The 14,408-nt window shown below is 35.5% G+C and overlaps 1 protein-coding gene across 9 annotated transcripts in view; it reads right to left on the reverse strand.

Annotated features, from left to right (window-relative positions):
* SLTM (SAFB like transcription modulator) overlaps positions 1–14,408 on the reverse strand; it is a 53,095-nt gene that overhangs the window by 20,263 nt on the left and 18,424 nt on the right. For 5 of the 9 annotated variants that reach the window (XM_003784383.2, XM_023509956.1, XM_023509959.1 and 2 more), the window contains 4 exons: positions 5,188–5,215; positions 3,391–3,859; positions 2,730–2,779; positions 494–612 (listed from right to left, as the gene is read on the reverse strand). In XM_003784383.2, coding sequence (XP_003784431.1) covers positions 494–612; positions 2,730–2,779; positions 3,391–3,859; positions 5,188–5,215 — 666 coding nt within the window. The remainder of the gene's footprint in view (positions 1–493; positions 613–2,729; positions 2,780–3,390; positions 3,860–5,187; positions 5,216–14,408) is intronic. The other 4 variants (XM_003784384.2, XM_012801932.1, XM_012801935.1 and 1 more) reach the window with 1 other exon arrangement.

The raw sequence follows: 14,408 nt of genomic DNA on the forward strand, positions 1-14,408 counted from the left end.
AGTAAAGCCTTTCTTAACATCCTTACTTTTTCTTCATAAGCACTTATGACAACTTCTTATTAAGTTTATATATATATATATATATTTCTTACCAGTTTTATATCTTTCTCCACCACTGGACTGGAATCTCTATGATGACAGGGTTCTATCTGTTTTTTCCTCCCCAATGATATATCCCAGTGCTCATTTAGTCTAACTGCATTTTCGAGAAGACCAAATCAGCTAGACCTCATGTTACATGCTAAAAAATCATTATGAATTAAAACTTAGTTCAAGCTTTGGAATACAAAGATCCCCAGGGCTCAGAGTGAGATTAAAAGATGAAAGCCTCGTTTAACCCCTAACCCTAATATAGTATACCACAGAACTCACTAATTATGTCTGTTAACAGGTGTAAGAGATATAAGAAATTAGAAGATTTTTACATAATACTATTCCAATACAATCCCTGTTTTAAATGTAGACACTAGAAAGATGGATAAAAAGAATGTACCTTTCCATATTTGCCAAAGAGGTTCTTCAAATCAGCAGCTTTGGTATTAGATGAAAGTCCACTAACCCAGATATTTTTAGTTGAGCTTCCACTGCTACCACTAGTACTACTTGTACTTCCTAGAATAGATTTAATATCAGATGTTTAAATTTCTTAATCATATTTTTTGCATAATTATAAGGGCCATGTTATTTTAAAACTATAAAATCTTTCATTTAATTTTGATAGTATGACCTTATCCAAAATCCTATGAATTTGCTATTCTTAAAATTAAACATCACATAACTAGAGAGAAAACAGATATGAATTATTTGTACAGTTCCTACCATTATGAGTTTTAAGTCAAAGAAGACATATACTTATCTTGGACTTCCACTGTTAAGTTTTAATAATTTATATCCTACCACTAGACTGAAAATACTCAACCAGGAAGCAGTCATTAATGAATAAACAAACAAGTGTTGTGGACTTTAGGTCCACAGAAATCGAAGTAAAAGAAGGAAAAAGAGCAAGGGATAAGCTTTTTAAGAATTTACATGCTTAATAACAAAGACTAATCAAGTTCATCTTCATTCTCTATCAGAGAAAAGGTAACAGAAAATGGGAATTAATATGCAGTTGGAGAACTCTGGATAAAAAAACAATCTTGTAACCCAGTTTTCTAAAACAAATAACTACAAACTTAAGATGAGAGATCTCAAAATCCTATATAATAAATAATACAAATCATTTCTGTACTATTTCCACACACAAATTACGGTTTCATACAAGCAGAGATGCCACATCTTATATATTAAATACAAGCCTAATCAGTCACCCTTTACTGCTTTGCACTAAAGTGTGATAAAATAGGAATTTCATGTATCTGATCTTATTTAGAAAATAATTCTTACTTTGAGACAGGATATAAGCAATTAAAAGGAATAATTTCTATAACTTCATTTTATGATATGTAGAAAGAGAAAAATTTACAGTGCTTTAAAAAACTGCACGATACAAACGTAAACAGTTGAAAACTACTCTCAGTGAGACTTGTAGGGGAGAAAAGACAATACTTGACTCAAATATTTTAAATATTAATGGCTGATGTTTTCTAACTTGCAAGAAGGGCATTCATCAAAAGACCTACTTTACTTTATGACATGTTAAAGTTTGTGTAACTTTTATGTCACCAATGGCTTAGGTAATTTTCTAATTACAAAAAAACAATTTAAAATAATGTGAAAAAAAGGTAGTATTTAAGCAAGGCTACTAGCTTTCTAAATTTAAAATATAAAATGTATACATTTATTATATCTTATTAACCAAAACAATAAGAAAGGTGGTACCGCCATTGTCAATTACTAAATCAAATCACCGAAATTTCCAACTACTAAAATATACCAACAAGACACACTAAATAAACGAGAGGACATACAACCCTCCATTCAACTCTCAGAAGGTATTTCAGAATTTTGTAGTACCAAAACGGTGTACTTCCCCTTAAGATGCTTTTGTAGAAAATAAATATTTTTCAAATAGACACAGTACATGTACAAGATGAAACTATAGCTAGCTCATGGGCATGAGATAACCAGAGATTTCCCAATAACAGAAAGCAATCAAATGTCAAATCTTGAAACTTACAAGAATTTAAAATAAAATCACTTCCATACATAAAACGACACCAATCCAAAATTAGGAAATAAATTCTAAAGAACTGAAACACACTGAAACAGAAGTGTGCCCGGATTTAAAGAATCAAGAAAGTAAAACCAAACGTTACAGTGATTTTCTTTTAAATACTACATTCCACAAACACATGCAAGTATTATTTACAGCACATCTCTTATTACACAGAACAGGAAAAGATAATGTGATATCGAGTGGTTACAAATGAGTGCAACTAAAATACTAAGAAAATTCTTCTGAAAATGTAACATTAGAAAACAAATTATCTATTAATACCCAACACAGTTCCTTAGAACATACAAGATAAGTGTTTTCCTAGTAAATGAGCTTTTAATATACCCATACCAGTTCATGAAATAAAAAGTAATGCTTTTATCACACAGGGTTTGCTGTAATCTATACTAATTGCATAGTTTACTTAAAGGTCATCCCAAGTTTCTAGGCCATCAGTAAAACGTTTAAAAACGTTTAAGGACTAAATGTCACAAGAAAACATCAGGCGACGATTCCTTTTTAATGAAAATATGCAATGTTACCACTAAAAGATAGGAAAAAAATCCATTACCTTTGTCATCTTTAGATGATGTCTTGCTGTCTTTAGATTCCTTTGAAGAGCTAAAGAAGTAAATCACCAGAAGAAAATTGAAAACAAAAAAACAAAAGAAACAAAAAAAATCGAACAGCTTGATATTGACTATATTTCAAACTAGTGCTATTCACACAAATTTAGAATTCCAAAGGCCTAGATTAGGTTATTTGAACAAAAGACTCCCTTAGGATTCTTGCACTGATTTTCCCCAAGATGCCTGAAGATCTAGATTTTCTGACAATTCTATTCAGTGGATATATGGCCATCTTCTCCAGATTTCAGGACTGGGACTTGACTTCATTTTGTGTTCTTAGAACTGATAGTTGTTCATTAACCATCATCACAAGGATTTTTAAAAATAAAACACAAAAAAATTGTCAATTTGAAAAAAAACAAAAACCAACAAAAAACCAAATATATGCTGACAATTCGACAATGCAATCAGTAGGACACATTGCATATTATGAAGATCTTGAAATTTTTTTTTTAAAGTAACTTATGACGGTCAAAAATATTATAGGCAGGATCATAAGACACTAATTACTGTACATGTTCTTGAAGCCACCCCCTTAATGTAGAGTGATCTTATTGAATGCTGGAATTCAGTATCGTAAAGAACTGACATAGAAAAACAAACCTCTTTGCTTGACCAGAGGCCCCAGTAGACGAGGGCCCTTTCTTCAAAGTATCCTTTTCTTTGTCTCCAGATTCTGCTTTCTTAGAACCTTCTCTGGCTTCCTTCTCGACAGGATCACCCTTCACGCAGTCTTCCTTCTTACCATCTTTATGGTTCGCATTCATCTCATAATCCTTGCTTTCCTTCTCCGGGCTCTGTGCAATGGCGTCCTGCCCATCTTTTGGCTTACTTGCTTCAGAATCTGTAATTTTCACATTTTTACCTGTTTCTAGGAGGTCATCACCATCAAAATCCAGAGTGATGGCATCTTCAGCCTGGATTGTGACCGAGATGTTGTCATCCTCAGCTTCTTTCACAGTCGCATTAGCTTCCATCTCTTCATGAGCTGTGTGATCAGCCTCAGCTAGGTTCCCTTCTGAAGGAAGAGGTTTAGATACTTCTTGTGTACCATCACCAGAACCTGCTATATCTAAGAGGATTTAACAGGAATAAATATGGCAAAACAAGAAGTTTAAACAATTTCATATTCATTAGCTAGAATAGGACCTAGAAAATATAAAGCCAGTTATTATCACTGATGGAAGGTTAGGAAAAAAAAAAACACAAGGGTATTAACTAACATAAACAATCCTTTACCCAGGATCACTTATTCTTCATGGAAAAAATGACTGCTACATACAAACACCAAACAACAATAGTGAGAAAACGGTTCCATCCTGAAGATACCAGCTCTTCATTTCTGGTTATAAGTTAATGGCATATGGAAGATTGTTTTTTCCTCCATGGGACAGTGGCAAATGTGCAGATTTGTTCTTCAATGTTGGAATCACCTGGGGATTTCACCCTTGTGACCTTCAGAACTCCCATGGTGACTTCTTGAAAGGTCACAGTCTGAGGATATCCATCAGTCTTCAAAGTATTTGAGGGCCCCATCTTTTTCACTCTTCAATGCTTGAGTAGTCCAGAATCATCTGGAAAACTGCTACAGAAGGCTCCGAAGATGCTCCTGCTCCATGGCATTCAAGGAATTGGTTATTTCCAATCTTCATCCTGTCAGTCTGCAGTTACAATTTTCAAAGATGTCTTGTGTTCTCCCAAAACAGAAAGGCTTCAGGCATGTGAGATTTTTCAGTCAGTAGCTTATTTCATCTTTGCTTCTAGCCTTTTTATTCTGCCTTGCTTAGAACCCTGCTCCATGTCCTTTCTAGTCCACAGTAGGATCCTTTGGCTTCTGTCCAAGAACTCTTCCATACCCTGATACTGACCGCATGTATTGCTATTGTTGTCCCTGTAATTGTACTGGATGGACAACTTTCCTAAACTACTGAAACTGTCAGAAGACTATAAAGTTTCTCTAAGCAGCAAAAATAAATTAGTTTCCTGATAATTCATCATTTTTAGGGCTAGTTGTAAAATTCATTATGTGTTAAGCACTGGGACCCCAATAAGCACATATGAGTTACTGCAGTGTCAGTCTGAAGAATTTAATCAACTTACCATATGCTGTAAGTTATTTTAAAAATTAAATTAAATTGGGTTAAATAAAAAAAAAAAAGCTTTGTCCACTACAGTAACTGATATGTGCCATTAGGTTAAAATATATCTTAAGTTTTCAAAAGAAAATTAAAATCAATTGAAAAATAAAATTAAGTTTCTAACTTAATCCACTAAATAGATAAATTTTAAAATAAACTCATTTCAAAAATAAGATTTCAAATAAGGAGTGTTTTATTTTCATAATTTACTATTTTTATAAATGTCAGCAAATTTTTAAACTCTACTTAGCATCAAACATACCTTTCTCATTTTCTTCTTCCTCACCATCCTGAAATTCAAAGAATAATCAAATGTAAAATGAATTCACACAACCAGTTTTTAGTAATAGTACAAAATCAGTCAAGTTAAATTGGTAGATAATTTAATAATATTAATTAGGGATACCTCTCACTAACAAATAGGATATCCCAATCAAAACCTAAGCCCAATTAGAGATGTGTAGCAAAAGTCTGATATACACAATTATAGAAAAGAAACAAGTAAATCTGTTAACCATGATCAAGCACAGATGGTACTATTCAGTTTCAGTTATCAAAACCAGTTTATATAACCCAACTCTTACTCATATCAAAGAGCTGCCAATAAAAAGACCTGATTATATAAGTTATGTCACTGAGTTCATAGGTACTCTTAGGGCATATTATTTGAAATACTACCAGAAAACATAACCTGTAGACATATACTTTCAAAGGCTTAAATACACATTAATAAACAAAACACTTTGTTTTAAAGCATCTCAGATGTAATGAGGATGATTAGTCACTTTCAAATTATTCATTCACTTTATCTGTTAAAAATGAATTCACAGCTATCATATATCTGCTGGAGGCCAGCTGATTTTAAAAGAGTGTTTGTGCTATGGTTAACCAAAACAACCCACACTCAGTTAAAAAAAAAAGAAGACTTTAATTTTAAAATATGTGATAGTTTCACTACATCTAATATTAAGAATGTACTAGCTTAAAAACAGGAATATCAGAAAGGGGAAGAATTTTTTTTATGCTATTGAGCAAAAATCACTGAAGCAATCCTACCAACCAACATTTTTCCAAATATAAGACTACATAGAATAAGTAAAGTAAAATGCATTATAATCTCAATAGAAAACAATTTTAAGGAATGGTTTAAGTTTTGATTATAACTTTTTTTTTTGAGACAGTTCACTATGTCGCCCTTGGTAGAGTGCTATGGTGTCCATAGCTCAAGGCAACCTCCAACTCTTGGGCTCAAGTGATTCTTTTACCTCAGCCTCCCAAGTAGCTGGGACTACAGGTACCTGCCACAATGCCTGGATATTTTGTTGTTGTTGTTATTGTTGTAGTTGTCATTGTTGTTTAGCAGGCCTGGGCCAGGTAAGAACCCACCAGTCCCTGTATGTGGCTGGTGCCCTACCCACTTATGGGTGCCGAGCCATTGATCATAAAAGCTGAGTAGAAACAGATTGCTTTAAGAGGTGTGAAGCTTGCAAATTACCATATACAAAACCTAAGAGGGGTTGTTCTCAAACCTGAGTATCAGTATCCCCTGGAGGGCTTGTTAAAACACAGATTGCTGGGCACCAACCCCAGAGTTTCCGATTCAGAGGTCTGGTGCCAGGGTTTAAAACGTGTATTGCTAATAAGTATCTAGATGATGCTAATGTTGCTGGTCCAGAGAGAACTACTGCCTTACAGAAACACCCTAGCAGAGAAAGACTATAAACACAACCTTAGATTCATGTAAAAGCACACATTCCTTAAAATTTCAAATATTTTACCATGTGCTCAAAATTACATGTGGATAACCATCATGATTTCTAACAAAGCACTTATATATGTTTTGACTAAGTTAACATGTAAGTGCCCGTTAGGGCGTGACCAATCGTTTACATTTAGACTAATTCTAATGTGAAGGAAACTAAAAATAATTAAAAACTAAGCCACGGTTCAGTGCTTGTAGCTCAAGCGCCTAAGGCGCTAGCCATATACATCAAAGCTGGCAGGTTTGAATCCAGCCCTGGCCTGCCAAACAATGACAACTACAACCAAAAAATAACCAGGCATTGTGGTGGGCGCCTGGAGTGCCAGCTACTTGGGAGGCTGAGGCAAAAGAATCGCTTAAGCCCAGGAGTTGGAGGTTGCTGTGAGCTGTGATGCCATAGCACACAAGAGCTTGAGGCTCTGTCTCAAAAAAAAAAAAAAACCCAAAAGTAAGCCACAAGCCCAGAGGTAAAATAGTCTAGAACAAGTAAATCACTGACTGATAGCAATGTAAATCTCAGTATTATAAGTCCATTATATTGTCCACTAACAATCTCTTAAGTTGTTTTACTGGAATTTACTTTTAAACTTTATGTCTCTAACCTGCAAAGGAAAGGAAAGAAAAATGCTGTAACTTGGATTAAGATGGTAAGCAGTAGCAGCAAGGGAAGTATAAATTATGTTCAAATTGTGGATAAATATTTTTTCTTTCAAACTCTTAGTAATTTTTCTTGAAGGATAATTAAATGAGGATGCCTTAACTTTTACTTAAAAGCAAAACAAATGAACTTAAAGAACACAACTTTACACTCATCTACCTATGATGCCAACAACAATCTATTCCAAGTTATTCTCTTGGAGATACAACATTGACAGGTGTCCCAAAAAAGTCCAAATACTATTCTTTTTTAGAGACAGAGTCTCATTTTATCGCCCTTGGTAGAGTGCCGTGACGTCACAGCTCACAGCAATCTCTAACTCTTGGGCTTAAGCGATTCTCTTGCCTCAGCCTCCCGAGTACCTGGGACTACAGGTGCCCACCAGGAACGCCCGGCTATTTTTTTGTTGCAGTTTAGGGGTGGCCAGGTTTGAACCCGCTAGCCTCGGTATATGGAGTGCCCGCCACCAAATACTATTTTTAAAAGGACAACATAAAAATGAAATTGTTGTTCCTATCAATTAAAATGTTATTTCTAGTTGCTAAGGTAACTGGTAGGCTTATCTTATTTGCTGAATAAGTTTTAAACATTTATCTTAATAAATCAACTTTCTTCTGAAGGGCTTCATAATTTAAACCACTCCCTATAGTGGTTACACTAGCTTTATTTTATTATTATTATTTTTTTTACTTTCTCCTGCTCTGAGCTTTATTCTCCCCCAAGGGCCTTTAATGTAACTGAACTGGAAACCTCCTTCCTTAGTTCTTGGGTTCACCACCTTCTCCATCCTGGGGAGAGGAGGAAAACAGGACCAATAACAGGGACTGATAAAAGCAGGAGGGGGAAGGGCCAGGAGAAAAAAGTGTTTTTTGAAAAAATGGGGAGGAACACTGGGGAAAAGGAGGAAAGGTAAGTAGGTCACTGTCTTGCACCTATAATACAAAGTGAAGAAAGTTTGTTTTGGGAGGTAAGTCCTGGGGGGGAGTTTAGCCCCAAGCCCCAGAATAGGGGTAGGAGGCCATACACTAGCTTTATTAACACATTCTTCTTTTTTGCAGTTTTTTTTTTTTTTTGCCTGGGGCTGGGTTTGAACCCACCATCTCGGGCATATGGGGCCAGCACCCTACTCCTTTGAGCCACAGGCTTCTCCCCATATTAAACACATTCTTAAATGCCCCTAGGAAAAAGGCCTGACCCCGCTTCCAAAAAACAAAACCAATTACAATGTAGGTGAAACAAAAACTATAGTTAACAGAAAAGATGAGCCACATATAAGGAAGTCTGAATAAGCCCCAATACCCTTGCAATAAGAAAACAAACCAAGAAGTATAAAAAAGGAAATTTTTCTGTCTAAATGACATCATGCAGACATATTTAACTTACTTGAAAATGATTTTCTCCCCCCACTTAAACAGATTTTTTTTCCAGAATGAGAAATATAGCAAATAGTTATATGTAAAACATTTCCTTATTAAATGTAAAGCATCCTTTTAAATCAACCACTCAAGTTTACCTTGAAAAACTGTATTTCATATATGAAAATAAAGCAATTGCTCTATAAGGTAGGTACTCGTGTTATTTTACCTTTGTAGCAGGATCTTAGTCAAATACTACAAGACATGTAAAAGTTCTTTTTTTTTTTTTTTTTTTGAGACAGAGCCTCAAGCTGTCACCCTGGGTAGAGTGCCATAATGTCACATCTCACAGCAACCTCCAACTCCTGGGCTCAAGCCATTCTCTTGCCTCAGCCTCCCAAGAAGCTGGGACTACAGGCACCTGCCACAACACCCAGCTATTTTCTGGCTGCAGCCATCATTGTTGTTTGGCAGGCCCAGGCTGGATTCGAACCCGCCAGCTCAGGTGCATGTGGCTGGCGCCTTAGCCGCTTGAGCCACAGGCGCCGAGCCTAAAAGTTCTTTTATTATTTTCATTCCATCCTAGGAGCAGCAATGCCTACTACAAAATAAAGACAAACCTAGGACTTTTCAGTTAACTCACTATTTACTATGCACCCAATTCTACTACCTTCCTGTAGATTATCTATGATAAATGTACATATAGGTGAGTAAAAAGACCCCCTCTGACTTGTAAACACTGTATTCAACCTGATATAAAACAAACCATCAACATAACCTTAAACCATCTGGCAACATACTACCATGATGGAGAACACAAAATACTTCGCACACAGTAAGTACTCAATGAATATTTGTTGAATTTACTGAATAAATGTAGTGTAAAAAGTGCTGTTTTTAGCTAGAAAGACTGAACTACTTGTTTTTATGTATCTGAAGGGCTTGACTTCAGCACTATATTAAATACAATAGAATTCAGAAAACATTTAGCAGTGATTTATTGACAAGAATACAGTCATCATGAGAGACACCTAGGTATTTATCCTGTCTTTATCAATTGAACAGTTTTATTCTGTGGTATGTCATCTTTCTAGATGAATTTGCCTAAAATAGAGAATCTACCATAAAATAGAGATTACGTGTGACCTATACAAGATACATGCAAGATAATGGACGTAAGACGTTCTTACATAGGACAAAGGTAATAGAGAAAGCCTTGCAGAAGAGATAAAGAGTTAAATCTGCCTATAAGAAGTATATGGTTTTACTTCTTCTCTCCCTTCCTTTCTTCCTTTCTCAGACAGGATCTCGCTGTGTTGTCCTAGCTATAATGAAGTGGCATCATCATAGCTCACTGCAACCTTAAACTTCTTGTCTCAAGCAATCCTCCTGCCCCAGCCTCTGGAGTAGCCAGGACTACAGGCTTATGCTATCACACCCAGCTAATTTCTATATTTTTCATAGAGAAGAAGTCTCACTGTTGCTCAGGCTGGTCTTGAACTCCTGACCTCAAGCAATCCTTCCACTCTAGTAGCCTCCCAAAGTGGTAGGATTACAGGCATGAGTCATTGAATCTGGCCCAAGAGATATATATAGATTTTATATGACAGGAAAAAAGGAAAGTCCTTCAGGTTAGTGAAACATCAGAAGCAAAGGCAAATTTAAAAAGAAATACATTATGTTATCAACTACAGAAGTCTGTGAGACTAGAAGAAATTTTAAAGAATGAAATCATTATGCTCGGTGCCTGTGGCTCAAGTGGCTAAGGCGCCAGCCACATACACCTAAGGTGGCAGGTTCAAATCCAGCCCAGGTCTGCCAAAAACAACAATGACGGCTGCAAGCAAAAAATAGCCAGGTGTTGTGGCGGGCGCCCGTGGGCCCAGCTACTTGGGAGGCTGAGGCAGGAGACTCCCTTGAGCCCAGGAGTTGGAGGTTGCTGTGAGCTGTGATGCCACAGCACTCTACTCGGGGATAGCTTGAGGCTGTCTCAAAAAAAAAGTAAAGAAAGAAAATCATTAGCAAACAACATTTTAGAGGAATACTTGCAGAAAATTCTGAAGTAACTGGTACCTTGAAGCCAGTAAAATAATAACTACAAATAACCACTAATTGTACATATACTACAAGCCAGGATGTATGAGCAATCCCTACATAAATCTAGAAAGTAGGAATAAAAAAGTTCTTTTTATAGACATAGAAATAGATTAAGAGAATTAGCCCAAAGTCACAATGTTACCTAATAGAAGTAGAATCTAAACCAAATTCCATCCACTATAGTAAAGTGCCTAGAGGCTAAAGCCTAAAGATTTAAGCTTCAAGTCTAAGCTGGAAGACTAGCCTGAAATCCCTAGACAAATATGCTACTTATTTATATTTTTAAAAGAAAGGAACAGAAGAATAAACCATGAACTTTTAAAAGGTTACCAGGGAACCAGATGAAAATAAAATTATCTCTTATCTCACTGCTTTGACTTTAGAGTCCTATAAATTTTTAAATAATTACAAAATCAGATTAAATTTTCTAACTTAAAATAATATTGATTCATAAATTGCCAATTAAATTTTTGAAACACCTAGTTACTGAAAATAAATGTAACAAATGTTATACCAGTTGGTGATGTAACCATACAGAGTAGAACTAATCTATAACACAGTCATTTGTTCATCCCCACAGGGGAACATCCTTACAAGAAGTATAACTAGGAAGAAAGTCTTATTTTCCTTCAGTAACCATAGTGGTGGTGGTGTTGGCAATGACATTCTGAGACCATTTTATGTGTACTACGGAGGTAAAGAAAATTATTACTTTTTGGTATTGTTTGCAAGAACTAAACATTTATTTTAGAATTTAAAACAAACAGCAACAAAGAAAACAAAAAACTAAAACATATTCTATAGTACTATACATTGAAAAGACCTAGCAGCAATGACCAACCCAGTAACAATGAGCATCCTACCACCTAGACTTCTTGAAATACCATTTACCAAGAAAAGGAACAGGTAATTATAGGTATGGAGCATGAAAGAGAACATCTCTATGTACCAGAAGGCAATAATCCATCAAATTAGAGTCAACCTGAAGAGACTCTCACTAGATAAGATGGAAAAATCTAAGCATTAGTAAGGATAATAAATGCAATGAACTGAAATACATTCAATACATTCAAATTCCTAAGTCCAAAATAAACCTAAGGAAATACACTCAATACATTCAAATTCCTAAGTCCAAAATAAATCTAAGGAAGGAAAAAAAAATTCACTGACTACTGTTAAAAGATGCTAATGAAACAGCTTATTATTCTAAAGATTGGTAAATATAGGGAAGAATCAAACATATAATCCCTGGCTTTCCTTTGTTAAAATAATTAGTAGATCCAAGTTTCTCTTTCTAGAGAAAGAGAGTAGCCATTCCAGTTCAGAGCTCCATTCCAGTTAACAGAGAAAGAAGAAATGATAGAATACCAACACTTTGCAACCTCTAATTGGCTATGGATCATCATTGATTTGCACCATCACAAAAAAATACAACTAGGTATTATGGGCATCCAAACAAAAGAATCCAAGACTATCCACGAGGTGGCTGTGTGTGTGCTATAGTGATAGTAGGGGATAGCCCTGTATCTGATAGCAAGCCTCTAGATCCTATAACTAACCAAATTACAAAAAGTACAGTAAACAGAAGAACACATTCAACATCACTAATAGAAGTAGTGGTGAAGCAAAATCTAGGGTTTGGGAGCTAGGGGTCGGCAAACTTCACAAGAAGCCTATTTTACAAATTGGAATACTAAAACATGCCCATTCATTTACATACTGTGTGCAGCCGATTCCATACTACAGTGGCAGAGTTGAATACTTATGACATAGACCAGATGCCCCATAAAGGCTAAAAAATTTGCTATCTGGCCTTTTAAGGAAAACTTGGCCAACCTCTGCTATATAGTATAAACAACTCAACTCTTTCAACAAATGAAATAATGGGGAGAAAAAAAAAGATGGAGAAGAAAAACCTACAGATTAAAAGAGATCTAAAAATAAATGTCTTATTCATCTGGATTCACACAAGCCCTGTCACCCCCTAAAAAAACAAAAAACTACAGACAATCGAACATTTGAATACTAATGCTGTATTTAAAGATACTAAAATTTTTACTTTCACAGTGATAATGTAAAAAATTCGAGTTCTTAAAGATATATACTGAAATATTTCAAAGAAAATACACCTGGATTTGTTTCAAAATAACACAGGATGGAGAAGTGAATGGAAGTCTACAGCTGAAGCTGGGTAATGGTTACCCCCTTTGCAACGTCCTTAACACACACAGTAATGGATCCAGGAAGCATGTTTAGAAGCATTAGATCATGATGAAACTGAGATACACTTATGTTTTTTGATGTTCCACTATCCATTCACAGAAAGAAGGTAAAGGTCAATTTTTACTTTGAAAAAACTTCTCTAAAGATATAACCTCCCTATCTTTTCATATGACACAGCCCTATGGTAAGAAATAAGTGGTTTTTTGGGGACAGAGTCTCAAGCTGTTGCCCTGGGTTGAGTGCTGTAGCATCATGGCTCACAGCAACCACAAACTCTTAGGTTTGAGTCTCTTGCCTCAGCCTCCCAAGTAGCTGGGACAACAGGCGCCCGCTACAATGCCCAGCTATTTTTTGGATGGAGCTGTCATTGTTGCTTGGCAGACCGAGGCTAGATTCAAACCCGCCAGCTCTGGTGTATGTGGATGGCACCCTAGCCGCTGAGCTATAGGTACCGAGCCAAGAAGTAAGTGTTCTTACATTAAGAGGTTGGAACAGGAGCACAGCCATCTCTAAAAATTATGACAATTAGAAAAAGCCACTATTTTTCAGATACTTTATATGTTTTAAAAGTTTCTGTTAAAAAAGCTTATAATAAAAGTCTATTATGTAAGTGGAGATCCTTAGACATGAGGCCTTACCAACTCATAACTTGTATAACTGTGGAAGTGGCCTTTGAAGTTTAAAGAAAAGCTAGTTACCAAACAATATAAAGATCTCAAACTTTTTTGAATCTAGAAAAGGTACTTCCCCAATTTAAGAATTTTCCTGATCTATTCTTTATCACTTGGAAACAAATGTACTTAAGGGACAGGATGGAGGTTGGGCTTACAGGCTTTCACAGTCCTAACATTTCCTTCCTAAATATTTGAAATGAACAAAAATATTTATTTCTCTCACAAATGCTAATTCTCTCTACTATAGTATCCAATTTCTCCTCCATGGCAATAACCAGAGACTCAATGTATAGCCTTACCAGGATTTCAAAGGATAGAGAGCTACAGAAAAGGCAGCTAAACAGTCCTTGAATACAAGCCCCTCTAAATAATCTTCTAGGATATACCAGAGAGGAAATAACAAACCTGATCACTGTTTTTGCTAAATCCAGTAAACAAGGGAGCCACTATCTCTACCTGAAAGCATACCATTTAAAGAGAGCACATGAACAATGGGTGCTTGAGTAGAGATAAGAAAAAGGATAATTTTTAAAACTGTATAAATTGAGTTATAAACATCTGTTGATAGTATCTATAAGTCATGCTTTAAAATGTGCACTATGTGTATCACATATATCAACATAATTATTATTACACATTGAAGTACAATCATTTTCCACATACCAAGACTGTTCATCCTAGGAGTGCTGAATTAACAAAATTTTATTTTATTTT

This window comes from Otolemur garnettii, unplaced genomic scaffold (genome assembly GCF_000181295.1).
Source record: "Otolemur garnettii isolate 467f Iridium unplaced genomic scaffold, OtoGar3 scaffold00011, whole genome shotgun sequence".
Lineage (NCBI taxonomy): Eukaryota > Metazoa > Chordata > Mammalia > Primates > Galagidae > Otolemur > Otolemur garnettii.